Consider the following 20,485-nt stretch of genomic DNA (forward strand, 5'->3'; position numbering starts at 1 on the left):
CAGTTTTTTTTTGTAGTTCAGGAAATCTTTCTGGTTTTAAATTGGTTTCCTAAACTAAATTGGTTTCCTAAACTGGCTTTTCAATTTGCACATAAAGTTATAGCAGTGATGTGAGGCCTTCAAATAAACCACAGACCTGGCCTCATCATTCAAAACACGTCTCATGGGACGTGTCAAGATGAGTTTGTTGTTGTTTTAGATTCAGCTACACGAAACGAAAAGTTCCAAGTAGCACGGGCTATGGTGAGCCCATAATGGACTTGACCTGGCACAGGAGCGGGGCTGTGACCGAAGAGGAGTCACTAGCTTGCTCGTTATATACTTAGTACCGTTCCTCTGAAATCCTTCCAAACTACCTCTCTCCTCCCCCTGTTACAAAAGATGTTCCTAAGTAAGAGTGTGATACATGTGCTTCTTACAAGACAGTGGGATTTACAGTTTTTATGGACACGCTACCAGGAACCACCACTCTCTATATATAACTAACTTGCCCGAAACGACTTGCGTGTTAGTGGTTTTACAAGAATGTACCCCTTAAGGCACCAACAAATGTACTCTTACAACCCGGGGTACCTTCTTGTGTATAAATAATTCAATATATAAATAAAAAACTTTAATCACATTCGCATGTCAGAATTTCCTCATCAAAGAAACCTGGGTAAGCATATTTTGCTTTGCATAAACTAAAACAAATATATTATACATGATATTGAATGCATATTTTAATATATTTTGGGTCAAAATGAAATCTAACTGAACCCAAATGGATTTAGTTAAAATAGGCTTATATACAAAGCTGTGCACTATAAAAAATATTACACACAAAACAAACTATACACTGTCTAGAGGTTATCTTGAGATGATTTCGGGGCTTTTTTTTTTAGTGTCCCCGCGGCCCGGTCCTCGACCAGGCCTCCACCACCAGGAAGCAGCCCGTGACAGCTGACTAACACCCAGGTACCTATTTTACTGCTAGGTAACAGGGGGCATAGGGTGAAAGAAACTCTGCCCATTGTTTCTCGCTGGCGCCCGGGACCACAGGATCACAAGTCCAGCGTGCTGTCCGCTCGGCCGACCGGCTCCCGGCTCCTCCCACTATGTTGCAATAATGTACATCATCAGTGGCATTTAACAATATTAACACATACTCTGCAAACATAGAAATTAGCCCTTTTGTAATATTCTCTATAATTATCATTATTATTTCCAAATTGTTTTCCATATTTTACCATATAATAATAATAATTATTATTATTATTACTATTGCGCATCATACACATAATATGTATGTTTTATAAAGATGGGTTGTATATATAATATGTTTGTATGCATTTTAGCACACATTAAGACAGGTTTCCTGCCCATAAGTTAATAGTAACTTCAACAAACAAATTATTTTCCATATAGATAATTTGAGCTATAATTGCGAAACTGAATTGTATTGGAAAAATTCAACTACTCAAGTTTGTCAATATATAAAAATTTACCACCAGCCGTAATTAATACTCTTTTAGGATCAGAACAAATAAAATTATAATTTAAAACTTCATTGATTTTTATCATTTGTATTGGAAACAAATTTTCATATGCACTTTAATGATCTAAATAACACAATTTCGCTTTATGACACAGAACTTCCAATAGCGTGATATATGCTGATTTGTTCATTTGATAGATCTCGCTTTATGATTTGAAGTAAAAATCATCGTATTTGGTAATTTATTGACCTTTTTTATATTTGTTGGTTGTTTTAATATTAACCACTAATCCAGGATCAGTGAGCGTCTAAGTTGACCAGACCACACACTAGAAAGTGAAGGGACGACGACGTTTCGGTCCGTCCTGGACCATTCTCAACTCGATTGTGAGGCGTCTAAGGCTTGCCAAGATTCCGGCCAGCGCTCGAGAGTACATGCTTGAATATGTATGCTTGTGTCTAAGTAAATGTGAGATTGTGTAAATGTGGTATGTGTTGCTTGCATTTTATCTTGTTGAAGGCACATGTATGAGTGAGGTTCTTTAGGAATGATAACATATTGACATATAATCTAGTTGCACATTTAAATGTATACGCGTCCCCTTGAATTTTTTTTCACACACACACGCGCATTTCATGTAGTAAGCCATAGATGTTCATACATAAAACATACACAACTATGCATACAGTGAATACTATAATGCATAATATATAATTTACACGTGTTCCAGTGACCAGCAGGTATGTTTCAAGAAGAAGCAGCTGGTTAAGTGTAACGTGCGTAAACACTTCAATAAATCATTTCCTTAAATATCTAAATATTTCACGTAAATTTGAACCTTATTTTACATTTGTTATGCTGAAATAATAACATGTGTTATAATACACCATGTTATTTGTTATAATACACAATGTGTTATGTTACTATAACAAATAACACATGATGTATTATAATACATCATGTGTATTATGACATTAAGGGGTATAAACACCACCAAACTCATAAACACCGTGTATCCTGCTTCTCAGTGCATATTCACTTGATAATTTACTTTAGTTTTGGACTATGTCCAGAACTAAATTATACTTGCTGGTTGGCCAGTAAGAACTTGTAGTTGCCTTAATAACCCTCCAGAGGTTGAAAGACGTGAAGCCCAACGCAAAAGCAAATGTTGGGCTTGATATAACACTAGGCCTCGATATACGCCTAATATGTATATGTATAAACTGGCTGTCACCCAACAGAACGAATTACTAGTATTATTAAGTTTGTTTTCGCATAAAAACGGCTTTCATGAACGTATTTTCTTATTATGGTTCGTTATTAACCACGTGGCGTAGATAATGCGTCACCTGCAGTAATTAGTGATTATACGCGAGTATTTAATTTACGCAGAACTCTGCAAATTTACACCTCGACGAAATTCTAAGAATATTCATTTGATAATAGTTTAAATTTTGTATAAATAATTTTTGGGGAATTAAAGCATGATAGCCTATTCTTATGTCACAGAAAATGCATTTTGAATTATATACAGTTACTCCCTAGTGAAACATGTTGTAGCTGATATTGGATGGGGTTCAAAATGTCAATTTAACAGTTCAGGTTCTCATCCACTAAATCAAGTAGTTTGGTGTTGGGTTTAAGGCCTATATAAACCGCAGAAGGGTTTAGGTCACCCACATAAGCATACTGATAAACCAACACGCATACCTTAGTCCGGTGCATAATCCCGGAGAAACTTTCAGTGTATATATATACACCGACAAGCGGGACACCTCCTGTGTATATATTCCTGATGTAATGTGTATTTATTCCTGATGCAATGTGCATATATTCCTGATGCCATGTGTATATATTCCTGATGCAATGTGTATATATTCCTGATGCCATGTGTATATATATTCCTGATGCCATGTGTATATATTCCTGATGCCATGTGTATATATATTCCTGATGTCATGTGTATATATATTCCTGATGCCATGTGTATATATTCCTGATGCAATGTGTATATATTCCTGATGCCATGTGTATATATATTCCTGATGCCATGTGTATATATATTCCTGATGCCATGTGTATATATTCCTGATGCAATGTGTATATATTCCTGATGCCATGTGTATATATATTCCTGATGCCATGTGTATATATTCCTGATGCCATGTGTATATATATTCCTGATGCCATGTGTATATATTCCTGATGCAATGTGTATATATTCCTGATGCCATGTGTATATATATTCCTGATGCCATGTGTATATATTCCTGATGCCATGTGTATATATATTCCTGATGCCATGTGTATATATTCCTGATGCCATGTGTATATATTCCTGATGCAATGTGTATATATTCCTGATGCCATGTGTATATATATTCCTGATGCCATGTGTATATATTCCTGATGCCATGTGTATATATATTCCTGATGCAATGTGTATATATATTCCTGATGCAATGTGTATATATATTCTTGATGCCATGTGTATATATATTCCTGATGCAATGTGTATATATATTCTTGATGCCATGTGTATATATATTCCTGATGCAATGTGTATATATATTCTTGATGCCATGTGTATATATATTCCTGATGCAATGTGTATATATATTCTTGATGCCATGTGTATATATATTCCTGATGCAATGTGTATATATATTCTTGATGCCATGTGTATATATATTCCTGATACAAGTTGAACAACACTTGCAGATGAGAGACAAAGTTACAGAAATATAACTTAAATCGTTTGTGTCAAATCAAAATATATAAAATTAACAGATATAGGTAAACTATATATCACCATATCTAAAATAAATAAGTATAGATTAGTTTATAGCACCCTGTCATTAATTCAGAATACGAAAAAATTGCTGAAAAAAAATAAACCTTAATGTACTATGGAGCACTTATGTACTTATATATTATCGAGTTGTGTACATTGATCATGTTCAATAATGACACTAGCCTAACCTTACATGATCTAAGTTAAGAAATACTTCGCTATGTACTAAGTACTCTTAGAGATGTAATCTGGATAATTTGTTTTTATAACTTTGCCAAATCAACCAATGAGTTTGTTGCCAGGCACTAATCCCAATGGGCCATCCATTGTTAATTTCAACAAACTTTGTGGGTTGTCAAGATTCTGAGAGTCGTAAGGAGCGTGATCTCTGACGATATGGTATGATGCTTACACACTGAACGAAAGCGGGTGAATTATCATTACAGATCAGCGAACATTATACTAAATGTCATGATATAGTACTGGTAAGCACAGTCTGAATTTCACCATTGATTTTAAGCTCCTTTATTATATAACCAGGGGACGAATTATGTGTGCAACTATTTTACCTGCGTGCGCAATATTATCCGTGAGTTAATGTCATAAAGATACATAATATGTGTTATCATACAACGGTGTATGTGTATAATGAGAGCAGGCTGTTAAACCTCGCGCTGCAAGAAGCTTGGGATGGTTTTCTCTGACCCGGAGCCTGGTAGTTAGTGAACTGTCGTAAATCACATTCTGGGGGATGATGGTCGTCTTTTAGTGTTACCTCGATTATCCTAACATGCAATTGCAAGATTTAAGTCGGAGTATAATTGAATACTTGAAGGCCAGACGTTTGTGGCTAGCTTCACTAAACGTTGAAACATAGCTGTGTGGAGATATATGAGAGTGAGACGAGCCATTTGGGGTCGGTACCGGTGTCACACTTTAAGAAACATCGGCATCTAACCCAACTCCTCCGGGAGATTTGAATGAATTTAAAATATGAAATATTAGGTGTGATGTCCGTAGACTTATTTGTCAGTTTTAGCGCTTTTTGACACACTACTCCACTTCATATAGTCTAGGGTAGCTGCACTAATGCAGATGTACCTCATTTCTTAATAAAAAAAATTATTATACAGTATTTTTATTCAGTGAGGAACGGAAGGGGAAGAGAGCGAAGGATAACGGGGAGAGGGGGCAATGTTTGAAGAGAGGGAAGGGGAGAGGGGAAAGAGGAAAGAAGTGAGAGGGAAAATATTAGGGGAGAAAAAAGATGGGGAGAAAAAAGATGGGGAGAGAGCGGGTGTTAGTAGAGAAAGGTGGAGACGGGGGACAAGGGGAAGAGATGGGAGAAAGAGACCCGGACACAGCCGTTTACTTCCTCTAGCTGCATTTATAGCCTATATGCAGCTATATTGTTCGAAATATAATTGTATGAATCGTGAATGATAGCTAAACTATTATATCTCACTTTCTTGAGTCACTGGTCCCACCTGACGGTATCAATTAAAATATTCAAGCCTCAAATATCCATCCTTTTATTAAATATTTAATATATAGCCTATACCTAGAGCAGCCCCGGGAGGATTTATGCACCGCCCTGTGCGCCGGGAGGATTTACGCACCGCCCTGTGCGCCGGGAGGATTTACACAGCGCCCAGTGCGCTGGGAGGATTTACACAGCGCCCAGTGCGCTGGGAGGATTTATACAGCACCCAGTGCGCCGGGAGGATTTACACAGCGCCCTGTGCGCCGGGAGGATTTACACAGCGCCCTGTGCGCCGGGAGGATTTACGCAGCGCCCTGTGCGTCGGGAGGATTTAGTGCGCCTGGAGGATTTACGCAGCGCCCTGTGCGCCGGGTGCTATTAGGCTACTCCGAGGGTTGTAAACATGCATATGATGCGGGTTCATAATAAATAATAAAACTCATGATCAGTGTAATGTGCACTGAAGCACGAATGGAAATAATCAGTCAGGATATCCCGGAAAAACAGGTTTTAATTATTTTAATATTTTTGGTTAATTATGTTTATGTATTTATAATTATTTTGTGTAAACTCATTAGTATAAAAATCCAATTACGATTTCTATCCCGTACTCATCACTAAATCAAGATAAAACTGAAATATATAGAAATCCTAGCTTAAGTATATAATTATCTAAAAATACACTTAAATATATATTATAATTGGCATTTCATAATTTAATCGTGCACTTGGTAGCGCGGTCATAATGGGAAGTAATGGGGAGAGGTGCGTGCATGCAGTACAAACTTTTTCCGGGTAGATTTGGCGGGTAGTGACCTCAGTGTGTTTACAATTATTGATTGTCAGTTGCATAATTAGTCTTTATTGTCGAGCATGAGCACCGCAGAACAACGGTGTCAAGGTGCTACTTCCCTCTTAAAAACCTAGTTGAGGGGAAAAATGCTATATTGGGTAGATTGTTGATGATGGTTGTGCAGTGTTGCCAGCTGCGGGTTTGGGGATTGGGGGGGGGGGTCTTTCCGTTGGTAGAGTGCGTTGTTGTGTTCCTGCGGTTGGAAGTGTTGGTTTTATTAGGTTAAGTTAGGGTGCAATTTGGGTTAGGGTGGAAAATGCAAGTTATGACGAACTCGAGTTAGTGTGGTGGTAATGTAGTTAGTGCACTGCTTCGCTACCCTTGACGTTAAACAAAGGATATCAAGTTGCTAGTGAAAGGTGCAGTTCTCAGGCGTATACACCCACTGAAAGATACACTTGCCAGGCGTATACACGCACTGAAAGGTACACTTGCCGAGCGTATACACCCACTGAAAGGTACACTTGCCAAGCATATACACGCACTGAAAGGTACACTTGCCAGGCGTATACACCCACTGAAAGGTACACTTGCCAAGCGTATACACCCACTGAAATGTACAGTTCCCAATCCTTTGCGCCCACTGAAAGGTACACTTGCCAAGCGTATACACCCACTGAAAGGTACACTTGCCGAGCGTATACACCCACTGAAAGGTACACTTGCCAGGCGTATACACCCACTGAAAGGTACACTTGCCAAGCGTATACACCCACTGAAAGGTACAGTTCCCAATCCTATGCGCCCACTGAAAGGTACAGTTCCCAATCCTATGCACCCACTGAAAGGTACAGTTCCCAATCCTATGCACCCACTGAAAGGTACAGTTCCCAATCCTATGCACCCACTGAAAGGTACAGTTCCCAATCCTATGCGCCCACTGAAAGTTACAGTTCTTTGGAATTAAAGTATTCTTGAAGGCAAGAAAGAAGGCAGGTTGTGACCTTAATAACCCAGACTGTAGCTAAACTTAAACCCTTAACACCTAATACCCTAACCTAACTTTAAACAACAGATCAGAGGTCGCCTAAGGTTTCTATAATGCAAGATAACTGAAAATATTGAATTTGACAAGAAATAACTGTACAAAGTATATTATGAAAAACACTTACGATTTGATCTGTGATTCAAATTAAGATATTCAAGAAGTGCCTTAACACTAACATAATTTACATTTTTATTATATATAATTATCAGCTACGTATTTTCGAGAACTACGTTAGTATAATGTGCATTATATAATTTGCAAGTATGATGTTGTCTATAGCACTGTAATTAACCAGATATTTACATAATTAATAATTCAATTGTTTTATAATGCTATAGGATTTTACTTTGTTCAACTAATAATATTATTAAAATAATTTTTAGCAGTGGATAATATATGTTGTTTAAATGATATGGTTTAAATCTTCACGTCTCCCGTAGCGATCTGTCCTCAGGGCAGGTTCGTTAAAGCAGCGTCCCTTAAGACGCGTTCAATCATTTTTACGTACTGTAAAAATGGATTTCTTCTCATAAATTGATGTTATATATTAAAGTTCTATGTATAGTTAGATATAGGTTAGGCTATGTGTTTAGGTTCTGTTGGTGATTATTTGTATTTGAAGTGCGTGGGTGTAGCATTTATAGCAACGCGTCCTCCAACGGAACGGAAATATCAGGGGGAAAGCTCCAAACCATTAAACACTATATGGCACTAGGAAGGGGTCAGGATAAGAATTTGGGATGGGACGGGGGAAAGTAATGGTGCCCAACCACTTGGACGGTCTGGAATTGAACGCTGATCTGCATGAAGCGAGACCGTCGCTCTACCGTCCAGCCCAAGCCCGTCCTCCAAACAACGATCCAAAAGTGATTCCATCCACCCGCCAAACCCGCTGTTTATGAATGAAAAACGGTTTACACACGACTTACAACTGATGACGTTCGAACACTTCCGGAACAAGTGTTTCACTGACGAGTTTTATTCTAACCTCAACGCTGTAAATGCTTCACCCACGTATTACAAATACAAATATTCGCCAAAAGGAACTAAACACCTAACCTAACCAGGGGCTAAATATGTACAATGGGGTAATAATTTATATTTAAGAAAATTCCTGTTTTGAATGAACAGCATGTTAAAATTTATGAATGCGACTTTGGGGTCGACCGTTGGATGGAATGGACTTGGTCTGAGGACGGGTTGGGACGAGTTGTGTTGTAAATACTTCACCTACTTATTGCAAGTACATATAATAGACATCAGAAGCAAAGTTTCTAACGTAACCTTGGTCAAACTTAATAAAGAAACATTAATATTATTTAATATTTGGAAAAATATAAATTTTAAAGCGAGTACGTGAAAGTTTATAAATGCGTATTTGGCTGCGGGTTTAGCGCACGCGTATAGCCTAAGAACGAACTGTGTGCGTAGTGTTTTTTTCATTCATTAACGGTTGTTGAGTTAAGGAGAATTTGACCATTGTTTTAAGGATAAGAACATAACCGAGGTAACAGCAGAATGCATATTGACTGATGCTAGGCAGTTCCAATTAATATTCAATAAGCTCTTATATGTATGGTTGAAACTAGCCAGCAACGCCACGGCTGTTTGTCACCTGGCAACGTGCTCTGTAAATCAACAACCCTATTTACAAAGCCAGTAATTTACAGATCTAAATTTATCCAGTTCGCATTTATTGTCTGGTAGTCTATCTTGTGTTGATATATTTAAAGGGCAGACACGTGTGTATCACCTGTGCCACGGCTCAATATGGAGAGTAGGCGAGGGTGGCTGAGGACACAGACCGCTTGGGTGCACGCTGCATGCAAGGACGGCAGGACACTGACCCCAATTGGCAGACTGTCTGGAGGCGGCGCGCTGTCTGAATGAATGACCTTCCGGACAGATATTTAGAAGGGCGTCAGGTATTCCCGACACGACAAACTCGTCCGGTCGTGATACTTCATGGTGATAAACATCTCGGTCACGACACACAAACCCCTTCAGTGGATCGAGATTGTATCGGTATAATCATTCTGCGGTACTAGCTTACGGCAGAGATAAGGAAACCTAGTCAAGTATAGCGTGAGCTGGAGTGACAAGAGGTAATCTGTAAGCGTTGTGTGATTTTGTACCTAACCTCGTCTGTGTTGTACGTTGACGCCACAGCACAATTATTAGTAATGCATCTTGTTTAGAAATAAAATAAATCATCACATTGATGACATTTACCTTTTGCTTCCTCATCGATAATGTCAAAATAAGGACACTGCATATATTATTAATTGCTTTTATAGTTGTATACTACTATTATTAGCGTCAATTTTCATTTAAAAAGTGGTATTGAGTCGAGTTTGAGCTCTGGTACATATTACATTTGTAAATAGTTCATCAATGGTGTAACCCTGCTTAGTTCAACGTGTTTTGGAATTCAGTTCCCGAGCTCATTATGCCCATTATGTGCATAATAAATAAACTAAACAGTCAGTTACACACAGAAATCACAATTGCGTGATGCATCAAATGAATCAAATGAATAAGGCAGCGTCTGGGATGCTCTCGGACGCAGGTTCGAATCCTCGTCACGGACCTTGTGGATTTGTTCATTTAAACAGTCAGTTAACAATGTATGGGTGCCACACCTCACAAGACAGTCTCAGTGGTGACTCTACCTTCCTCTCCTGACGACCGTGACCCTCTTCTTGTCAATCTGCTCCACGGAGTCGAACAATCTCGAGAGGAGATCCGTGTTGCCCACCTTGATCATCCTCTCTGCCTTGAACTCCTCCCCGTCAATCCAAATGTCTTTGTGATCTCTCTCGTCCTCCGGCGGAGTCACTGGTCGTACGTCTGGAAGGAGGAGGAGGAAAGTAAACAATAATGGTCATTCTTCTGGCAGAGAGAACTGGGGAGGTTGTCCAACAGCGACTGTAGGTTTGGTAAAGAAGGAAATTATCTCTTTATGTTTGACAGGAAGAGTGGGGAAGAAAGATGATTAACAGTCTTATGTCTGACAAAATACAAATACACAAATCAAATCAAAATCAAATGTTTATTTAGGTAAAGTACATACATACAAGGGGTGATACAGATTTTGATGAATTTATATAGATAGAGCTAGAGTAGATGTACTTCTACACAGTAGAAGTACATCTGGCACGGGTACCATGTAATAGGTATAAACATAATAGTTGTACGTTTGGCAGGGGAAGCAGGAAAGTAAATAAAACAATGGTCTTATGTGTAGCTGGAAAGAAGATAAATACACAACAACCCTACTTCTGGCAGGGAAGACATCATTTAGATTTAGAAGATTTATCCGTACCTGATTTATACAAATCATTACAGTTGTGGCTGAACTGAACAGATGTACAATCGTAAAACCTATAACTTATAATTAAAGTGATCAAACTTAAATTAGCAAAATATTTGTCATAATTTGAATGGTCTTACCAATACGTCTGATAGGAAGACAGAGTAAGGAAAGCTAACCGTCAGCTTATACACGCATCATTGCACTACTGAAATTGATTTGAAATTGAAATAAGTTTACTAAGGTATAAATACACACAAAGGGATGAGGTAACTCAAGCTATTCTCACCCTCCTTCAGTACAACGTTTTATATATATATATATATATATATATATATATATATATATATATATATATATATATATATATATAATCTTTGGACAACACCCACCAGTGGGACTCGAACCCAGAAAGCACAACTACCTTCCAGTAGCTGGCATAACTAGTATGCTTTAACCCACTACGCCAGCTGGCATAACTAGCATACTAGTTATGCCAGCTACTGGAAGGTAGTTGTGCTTTCTGGGTTCGAGTCCCACTGGTGGGTGTTGTCCAAAGATTGTTTATCTTCACTTGTGGTTTATGCAAGTATAGGCATATATATATATATATATATATATATATATATATATATATATGTCGTACCTAGTAGCCAGAACGCACTTCTCAGTCTACTATGCAAGGCCCGATTTGCCTAATAAGCCAACTTTTCCAGAATTAATATATATTCTCTAATTTTTTTCTTATGAAATGATAAAGCTACCCATTTCATTAAGTATGAGGTCATTTTTTTTCTATTGGAGTTAAAATTAACGTAGATATATGACCGAACCTAACCAACCCTACCTAACCTAACCTAACCTATCTTTATAGGTTAGGTTAGGTAGCCGAAAATGTTAGGTTAGGTTAGGTTAGGTAGGTTAGGTAGTCGAAAAACAATTGAAAACTTGGCTTATTAGGCAAATTGGGCCTTGCATAGTAGGCTGAGAAGTGCGTTCTGGCTACTAGGTACGACATATATATATATATATATATATATATATATATATATATATATATATATATATATATATATATATATATATATATATATATATTATTAAATATGACCGAAAAAGTAAGATTAATAATTCTAACACGAATTTTCTCAATCTTTCGTACATTACGCTTCACTGTTGGAGGTAAATCAAAAATCACTTCTCCAAAATTCATTTTTATTTCTAGTCTGACGCGACACGGGCGCGTTTCGTAAAACTTATTACATTTTCAAAGACTTCACAAATACACAACTGATTAGAACGTATCTCTGATTTTATATCTACATTTGAGTGAGGTGGGAGGGGTGATGTGGCATTAACACAAGACAGAACAAGAGGGGATATTAATAGGGTATTAAAAGTATCAACACAAGACAGAACAGAAACAATGGGTATTGAATAGAAGTGTTTGTAGAAAGCCTATTGGTCCATATTTCTTGATGCTTCTATATTGGAGCGGAGTCTTGAGGTGGGTAGAATATAGTTGTGCAATAATTGGCTGTTGATTGCTGGTGTTGACTTCTTGATGTGTAGTGCCTCGCAAACGTCAAGCCGCCTGCTATCGCTGTATCTATCGATGATTTCTGTGTTGTTTACTAGGATTTCTCTGGCGATGGTTTGGTTATGGGAAGAGATTATATGTTCCTTAATGGAGCCCTGTTGCTTATGCGTCGTTAAACGCCTAGAAAGAGATGTTGTCTTGCCTATATACTGGGTTTTTTGGAGCTTACAGTCCCCAAGTGGGCATTTGAAGGCATAGACGACATTAGTCTCTTTTAAAGCGTTCTGTTTTGTGTCTGGAGAGTTTCTCATGAGTAGGCTGGCCGTTTTTCTGGTTTTATAGTAAATCGTCAGTTGTATCCTCTGATTTTTGTCTGTAGGGATAACGTTTCTATTAACAATATCTTTCAGGACCCTTTCCTCCGTTTTATGAGCTGTGGAAAAGAAGTTCCTGTAAAATAGTCTAATAGGGGGTATAGGTGTTGTGTTAGTTGTCTCTTCAGAGGTTGCATGGCTTTTCACTTTCCTTCTTATGATGTCTTCGATGAAACCATTGGAGAAGCCGTTATTGACTAGGACCTGCCTTACCCTACAGAGTTCTTCGTCGACTTGCTTCCATTCTGAGCTGTGGCTGAGAGCACGGTCGACGTATGCGTTAACAACACTAGTGTTGTTAACGCATACGTCGACCGTGTTTGTCCGGTCGTGATGGTCAAGTGGATTAAGGCGTCTTGTACATGCCAGTTGCGTTGCTTCTGGGAGTATGGGTTCGAGTCACTTCTGGGGTGTGAGTTTTCAGTTGCATATTGTCCTGGGGACCATTCGGGCTTGTTCGCATTTGTGTTCCTCACGTGTGCCCCAAAGAGTGGGGTGATTTGGTGGAATGCTATGCCCAAGATTACTATCCGAGTGCCGGCGGTGGGGTGGTTCAAATGGCCTCGGCTATCACCTCATTTTGTCCGGTCGTGATGGTCAAGTGGATTAAGGCGTCTTGTACATGCCAGTTGCGTTGCTTCTGGGAGTATGGGTTCGAGTCACTTCTGGGGTGTGAGTTTTCAGTTGCATATTGTCCTGGGGACCATTCGGGCTTGTTCGCATTTGTGTTCCTCACGTGTGCCCCAAAGAGTGGGGTGATTTGGTGGAATGCTATGCCCAAGATTACTATCCGAGTGCCGGCGGTGGGGTGGTTCAAATGGCCTCGGCTATCACCTCATTTTGTCCGGTCGTGATGGTCAAGTGGATTAAGGCGTCTTGTACATGCCAGTTGCGTTGCTTCTGGGAGTATGGGTTCGAGTCACTTCTGGGGTGTGAGTTTTCAGTTGCATATTGTCCTGGGGACCATTCGGGCTTGTTCGCATTTGTGTTCCTCACGTGTGCCCCAAAGAGTGGGGTGATTTGGTGGAATGCTATGCCCAAGATTACTATCCGAGTGCCGGCGGTGGGGTGGTTCAAATGGCCTCGGCTATCACCTCATTTTGTCCGGTCGTGATGGTCAAGTGGATTAAGGCGTCTTGTACATGCCAGTTGCGTTGCTTCTGGGAGTATGGGTTCGAGTCACTTCTGGGGTGTGAGTTTTCAGTTGCATATTGTCCTGGGGACCATTCGGGCTTGTTCGCATTTGTGTTCCTCACGTGTGCCCCAAAGAGTGGGGTGATTTGGTGGAATGCTATGCCCAAGATTACTATCCGAGTGCCGGCGGTGGGGTGGTTCAAATGGCCTCGGCTATCACCTCATTTTGTCCGGTCGTGATGGTCAAGTGGATTAAGGCGTCTTGTACATGCCAGTTGCGTTGCTTCTGGGAGTATGGGTTCGAGTCACTTCTGGGGTGTGAGTTTTCAGTTGCATATTGTCCTGGGGACCATTCGGGCTTGTTCGCATTTGTGTTCCTCACGTGTGCCCCAAAGAGTGGGGTGATTTGGTGGAATGCTATGCACAAGATTACTATCCGAGTGCCGGCGGTGGGGTGGTTCAAATGGCCTCGGCTATCACCTCATTTTGTCCGGTCGTGATGGTCAAGTGGATTAAGGCGTCTTGTACATGCCAGTTGCGTTGCTTCTGGGAGTATGGATTCGAGTCACTTCTGGGGTGTGAGTTTTCAGTTATATATATATATATATATATATATATATATATATATATATGTCGTACCTAGTAGCCAGAACGCACTTCTCAGCCTACTATGCAAGGTCCGATTTGCCTAATAAGCCAAGTTTTCCTGAATTAATATATTTTCTCTATTTTTTCTCTTATGAAATGATAAAGCTACCCATTTCATTATATATGAGATCAATTTATTTTATTGGGGGTTAAAATTAACGTAGATATATGACCAAACCTAACCAACCCTCCCTAACCTAACCTAACCTATCTTTATAGGTTAGGTTGCAGAAAAAGTTAGGTTAGGTTAGGTTAGGTAGGTTAGGTAGTCGAAAAACAATTAAGTCATGAAAACTTGGCTTATTAGGCAAATCGGGCCATGCATAGTAGGCTGAGAAGTGCGTTCTGGCTACTAGGTACGACATATATCATACACATATCTTCCTTAACACATGCAGCACGTTACCAGACTTGCACTACTTGTGCTCTTAACCATGACGATTGCCACCTACTCTGACGCTTCCCCCACTCCTTCCCTCCCCAGGTATACACACACTTGCGCGCGCGCGTGCGGATACAAGTCATATGGTACACGAGTCGGTTCGCCAGTCAGTTACAGCCTCGCTCCTGTGCCAGGCAAGTCCACTACGGGCTCACCATAGCCCGTGCTACTTGGAACTTTTGGTTCCCAGTAGCTGAATCTAAAATAACACAACAACGGTTCACCAGTGGATGTTAAAACCTACTTGACCTTACTTATCCTAACTTAACCCAACCTAACACCGTCTAACCTAAGCTAATGCAACTTAATTTAACGATATGTACGGTTTTGACATTTAGAAAACTAGCTGTGTTGAACCGTCTTGTGCATATCATACTCCACTGATATGGAGTATCATACTCCATCATGACATATCATACTCCACTGACACCTACAAATATACTTCATTTTTTAGTTCATCTTCTTTTGATAATTACTTCTGTTTCATCTTGGTAGCTTAATCTTTAATTAGCTTTAAGAGTGACTATTGTGTATTATATTAAACGGAGCGCTTTGGCCAAATGGCCTGCCCTAAATCGCTGGTCGTAAAATCCAACATGAGGAGAGAGAGACAGAGACAGACAAACAGACGCAGACAAACAGACGCAGACACAGACAGACAGGCATACAGACGAGCTTGCTAGTAAACATGTGTTGGCCATCAGGTAAGGATTGCAAAGGACGCAAATTATAAAAGTTAGCAGTGTCAGCAGACACTATCGGGAAACATTGTTATCACACCCAGTTAGCATGGAAGGCAAATTAAGAAATAACAAATTAGCAAACGTTTTGTCTCCACAAATCTCAATGAAAACAATTCCACGACGACATCCAGACAGTAATCAAAACAATCCAAGAAGCGATATGACCGTCAGTATCTAAGCAAAAAATATGAACAAGGTTGTTGCGAAAGGCTTATGTCTTAATGATGATAATTAAGGTAAGCCTTGCCAGGTAAATCGCCTTACCTTCGTTCATCCGCACTGGTAATGCGAAGGAGTCTAAAAGAAAATGAGTAATGCAATATGACAGGTAATTTCGTGATAATGGCAAATTGGGCGAGTTGCAAAGGTGAGTGCCCTATAGGGTCCAGTCACGCTTCAGGCCACAACACTCAGAAGAGGCGGAAATACAGCGCCATGCTGAATGTCCTGTAGGTTAGCTGGGCGGGTTGTATGGGACATTAATCACTGTATACAACTTTAGCGATGACGAGGCTAGCAGTAAATACACGTTGTATGGGACATTAACCATCGTATACAACTTTAGCGATGACGAGGCTAGCAGTAAATACACGTTGTATGGGACATTAACCACTGTATACAACTTTAGCGATGATGAGGCTACCAGTAAATACACGTTGTATGAGACATTAACCACTGTATACAACTTTAGCGATGATGAGGCTACCAGTAAATACACGTTGTATGAGACATTAACCACTGTATGCAACTTTAGCGATGATGAGGCTACCAGTAAATACACGTTGTATGAGACATTAACCACTGTATGCAACTTTAGCGATGATGAGGCTACCAGTAAATACACGTTGTATGAGACATTAACCACTGTATGCAACTTTAGCGATGATGAGGCTACCAGTAAATACAAAAACGTTGTCTGTGTTTACTATTAGTAAACTATAAACATAAGATCATCATAACCTGTACTTTGTTGACGTGAATGTTTCTGTTTTAAGTGTACTTATTTATTTATGCTGTTTGAATGCGATATTCCAGAGAAAGAATAAACACTATGAATATATATTTTGATGTCAGTTTCGTTTAGTTTATTTATATACCTCTCGTCCTCACCCTTTTATTTATTTTCGTGTTTTCCGCTAACTTCATTATCATTGTGGGGTCTCTTCCTGGGGTTTTTATTTCGCATTTCCGTTCTTACCTTTCTCTCTCTCTCTCTCTCTCTCTCTCTCTCTCTCTCTCTCTCTCTCTCTCTCTCTCTCTCTCTCTCTCTCTCTCTCTCTCTCTCTCTCTCTCTCTCTAACTCAACAACTAAATAACTCAACTTAATAACCCCAATAACTCAACAACTAAATCGGAAACAGACTTTATAAAGAGTAATACATATTGATGAAAAGAACAACCAGACGCTAGACAAATATTTCATTCTCCGTTGCGGTTTATAAGAGTGGTGGTGGTGGGGGGCCCTGATCCTTGTTGATGGGAAGAGTGGTAGGGGTCCCCTGTTGATGAGTAGAGGGGTTGGGGGTCCCCGATGATTGGAAGAGGAGTAGGGGGTCCAGGTTCATAGTGTAAGGGGGGGGGGGGTAGGGGTCCTTGATTGGAAGAGAGGTTAGGGGGTCCACATTATTAGAAAGAGGGGTAAGGAGTCTCCGTTGATAGGGGTAAAGGCTAGAATTCCTATTGATGGGAAGTGGGTTAGGGGGGTCTCCGTTGATGGGGGAAGGGACGGGTCCCCATTGATGGGGGAAGGGGATCCCCATTGTTGGAGAGAGGGGTAGGGCTCACCGTTGTTAGGGGATGGGGTAAAGGGTGTTCTTTACGACGGGGAGAGGGGTAAGGAGTCCCTGTTGATGGGGAGAAATGGAGTGTCGGGATCCATGCTGCTAATAGATAGGGCATAAAGGCCTGATCTCAACCTTCGCTAGTCACTGCGAGGTAGCCACTCTTAGGTAAGTACTTTCTGACCCGTCTGGGAATGTTGTCTTTATGGCAGGTCTGGATTATATTGGTCACTTGAGAGCGGCCGCGGGAGCTGACTTGTAAGCAACAGTTGCCTTCCTGTGGGCATTACTGTGAGTGTTTTGAAGTGCCGGATCAGCACTTGTTTAATTTGATTTCCACGGCGACAATTCTGTGTATGTTCACCTATATAGACCTGCAGGATCGAACTGGTAGCTCTTGGATCCCACCTTTGCAACCGTTGGTTGTCCAATGTACTGACTCCCCATCTATTCTTCTCTATCATATTTACTACACATATTTATCTATCTATCTCTCACACACACATCCCTACCTTGTAGCCCGTACAGTTGTCCAACTCCCAGGTACCTATTTACTGATAGGTGAGAGCAGGCATCAGGTGAAAGAAAACCTCTGCCCATTTGCTTATCTCGGGCGGGAATCGAACCAGGGTCTATGGATTGCGAATCTTGAACGCTGTCCGCACAGCCGTGAGCCGTTGTACGTTGTCACGGTGGTGTACTTGTACCACAACATACGTCATGCGTATATTCACCATGCCTGGCGCTCGTTCATGAATACCACACGTGCACACGGAGACAGGTGTGTGTACATAGCAGTGGTTGGTGAAAACATTTATAACACGCACTCAGTTGTTGTTTTAGATTTAGCTGCTCAGAACGAAATGTCCATGTAGCACGGGCTATAGTGAGCCCGTAATTGAGTTCGGTTATTCGCAATAGCGCTCAGCTACTTGTACTCTCCTGAATACCCTTTTAGGGTCGAGTGCTAGCGTTTGTGCCCCGTCTTATAGTTATCCTCTTTTCATTAACTGAAGCTTATCCACTTCTATGTTTCCATGCATGACCTCTTGTCTCTGTTTCCATGCATGACCTCTTGTCTCTGTTTCCATGCATGACCTCTTGTCTCTGTTTCCATGCATGACCTCTTGTCTCTGTTTCCATGCATGACCTCTTGTCTCTGTTTCCATGCATGACCTCTTGTCTCTGTTTCCATGCATGACCTCTTGTCTCTGTTTCCATGCATGACCTCTTGTCTCTGTTTCCATGTGTTACCAACGGCATAATATCTATTCCATTCACCTGGGCTGTATGGGTCTCGAACCTGGACCCCACGAGGTCGGTTGCTCTGTCGACTGGGCTATGGAATGATTATTTTCACGGAAGTGTGGATGACAATTTTACATAATAGCTACTTCACACAAGAATGGAAATATTAGTTTTGTACACACTAAGGCCATCTTTAGAAATGTTATGCATTTTATTGCAGTTTTGCAAAGATGATTATTTTATTATTGGTCATATTGAAGTCAAGATTATATTTATAGTAATTCTTATCATGTAAATCGGTTGGAGGATAAAATTGTGGCATTAGGCTTTACTATGTAAATTTGCTTAACCAGTCTGTATCTCAATATTGTATCTTATCTGTGAGTCAAGGTGGTCTTATGTTTTAAGTTGTATAGTGCATGTTGGATTAAGGTAGTAAATTACTGTATGAAAATAACGTAGCTACACATGCTGGTCTTCCTTAAGAAGTTGCTAAGCTTTTATTTTAAATATTATGAATTTGGCATGTGGCATGTGATTTCGTTCATAGTAATAATTTTGGAGCAACCATCAGACTATTGCATCTGTTTAGGTAATAGTTATATTATTTATGATATATATATATCCCAAAGTTTGAGTCAGCCATTGACGGTTAGAAATCTTCCAGTTCATTGGTTTCGTCAACATTGTGTAAGTTCAGAACTACCAGGATGGAACTATATGTACAATATGTAACTTAAAGATGTTAGAAATATTTTAGAGAATTACTTGTATCTTCTGTGCTTGCCAATATATAGTCTTTGCATAACTCTGTTTAGAGAAAGTCGTTAAATTTAAACTCAGTTGGCCGTGTGATTTCCTAGAGTGTGGATGTTTGTGGAGTAATTGTAACTTACAAATGATTCCCGGGTACTAGATTCAAATCTTTATAGTTTAAGAGGCCATTGGAGAAGGTTCAGGGAGTGCATATCGAGGAGATTTTTACCGTCAGTACTATATAGATTGTGGTTGTGCCTTAATATTGTTTCTGTATTATCTGAGACATTAATTTATGGGTACGCAGTGAAGTGGCCATTTGTGTAAGACTGGTAAATTAATGTGGCAGTTCATTTGCTGTCATTCAGGCTTACTTAGCAATTTTAAATGACTGGCATTTTGTAACGTAAGTGTTATTTATAATTGTTTAAATGTTATTATTTGATTCTGCACCTACTGTTAGTTTAGTTGTTTATTGTGCACCCCATACCCATCCCGTGGGTGGTATTGGAAAGATGGATGGATGATCCATACAGCTATCCATGCATCCATCTGTACACCCAGCTATCCATCCATCCATTTATCAGTCTTTCTATCTATTCATATCCGTCCATCTATCCATCCACCTCCGTCCATCAATCCAGCCGTGAATCTCTCTATCCATCCATCTACTCATATCTATTTATCTACTCATCTATCTATCCATCTATCGTCAGTGTCTCTATTTCTCTCTGCCGCTCTTATAACAAATATAATTGTCTGTCATTAATGAAATTGTAAAAACAGAATGGTTACCCCTTTACTCTGAGAAAGAGAAGTGGCTGGAAAACCTTTTGAGGGTGTGGGAGGATCGTCTGTTTTATGTGACTACGGGCAAAGTATGGATAGCAGGATATTTCTGTTAATT

General features: G+C 39.9%; 1 protein-coding gene across 1 annotated transcript in view; it reads right to left on the reverse strand.

Annotated features, from left to right (window-relative positions):
• The window catches only part of LOC123746501 (uncharacterized), a 108,867-nt gene that overhangs the window by 34,819 nt on the left and 53,563 nt on the right, over positions 1-20,485 (reverse strand). The window contains exon 3 of the mRNA XM_069321746.1: positions 10,272-10,449. Coding sequence (XP_069177847.1) covers positions 10,272-10,449 — 178 coding nt within the window. The remainder of the gene's footprint in view (positions 1-10,271; positions 10,450-20,485) is intronic.

Source organism: Procambarus clarkii, chromosome 10 (genome assembly GCF_040958095.1).
Source record: "Procambarus clarkii isolate CNS0578487 chromosome 10, FALCON_Pclarkii_2.0, whole genome shotgun sequence".
Classification (NCBI taxonomy): Eukaryota; Metazoa; Arthropoda; class Malacostraca; order Decapoda; family Cambaridae; genus Procambarus; species Procambarus clarkii.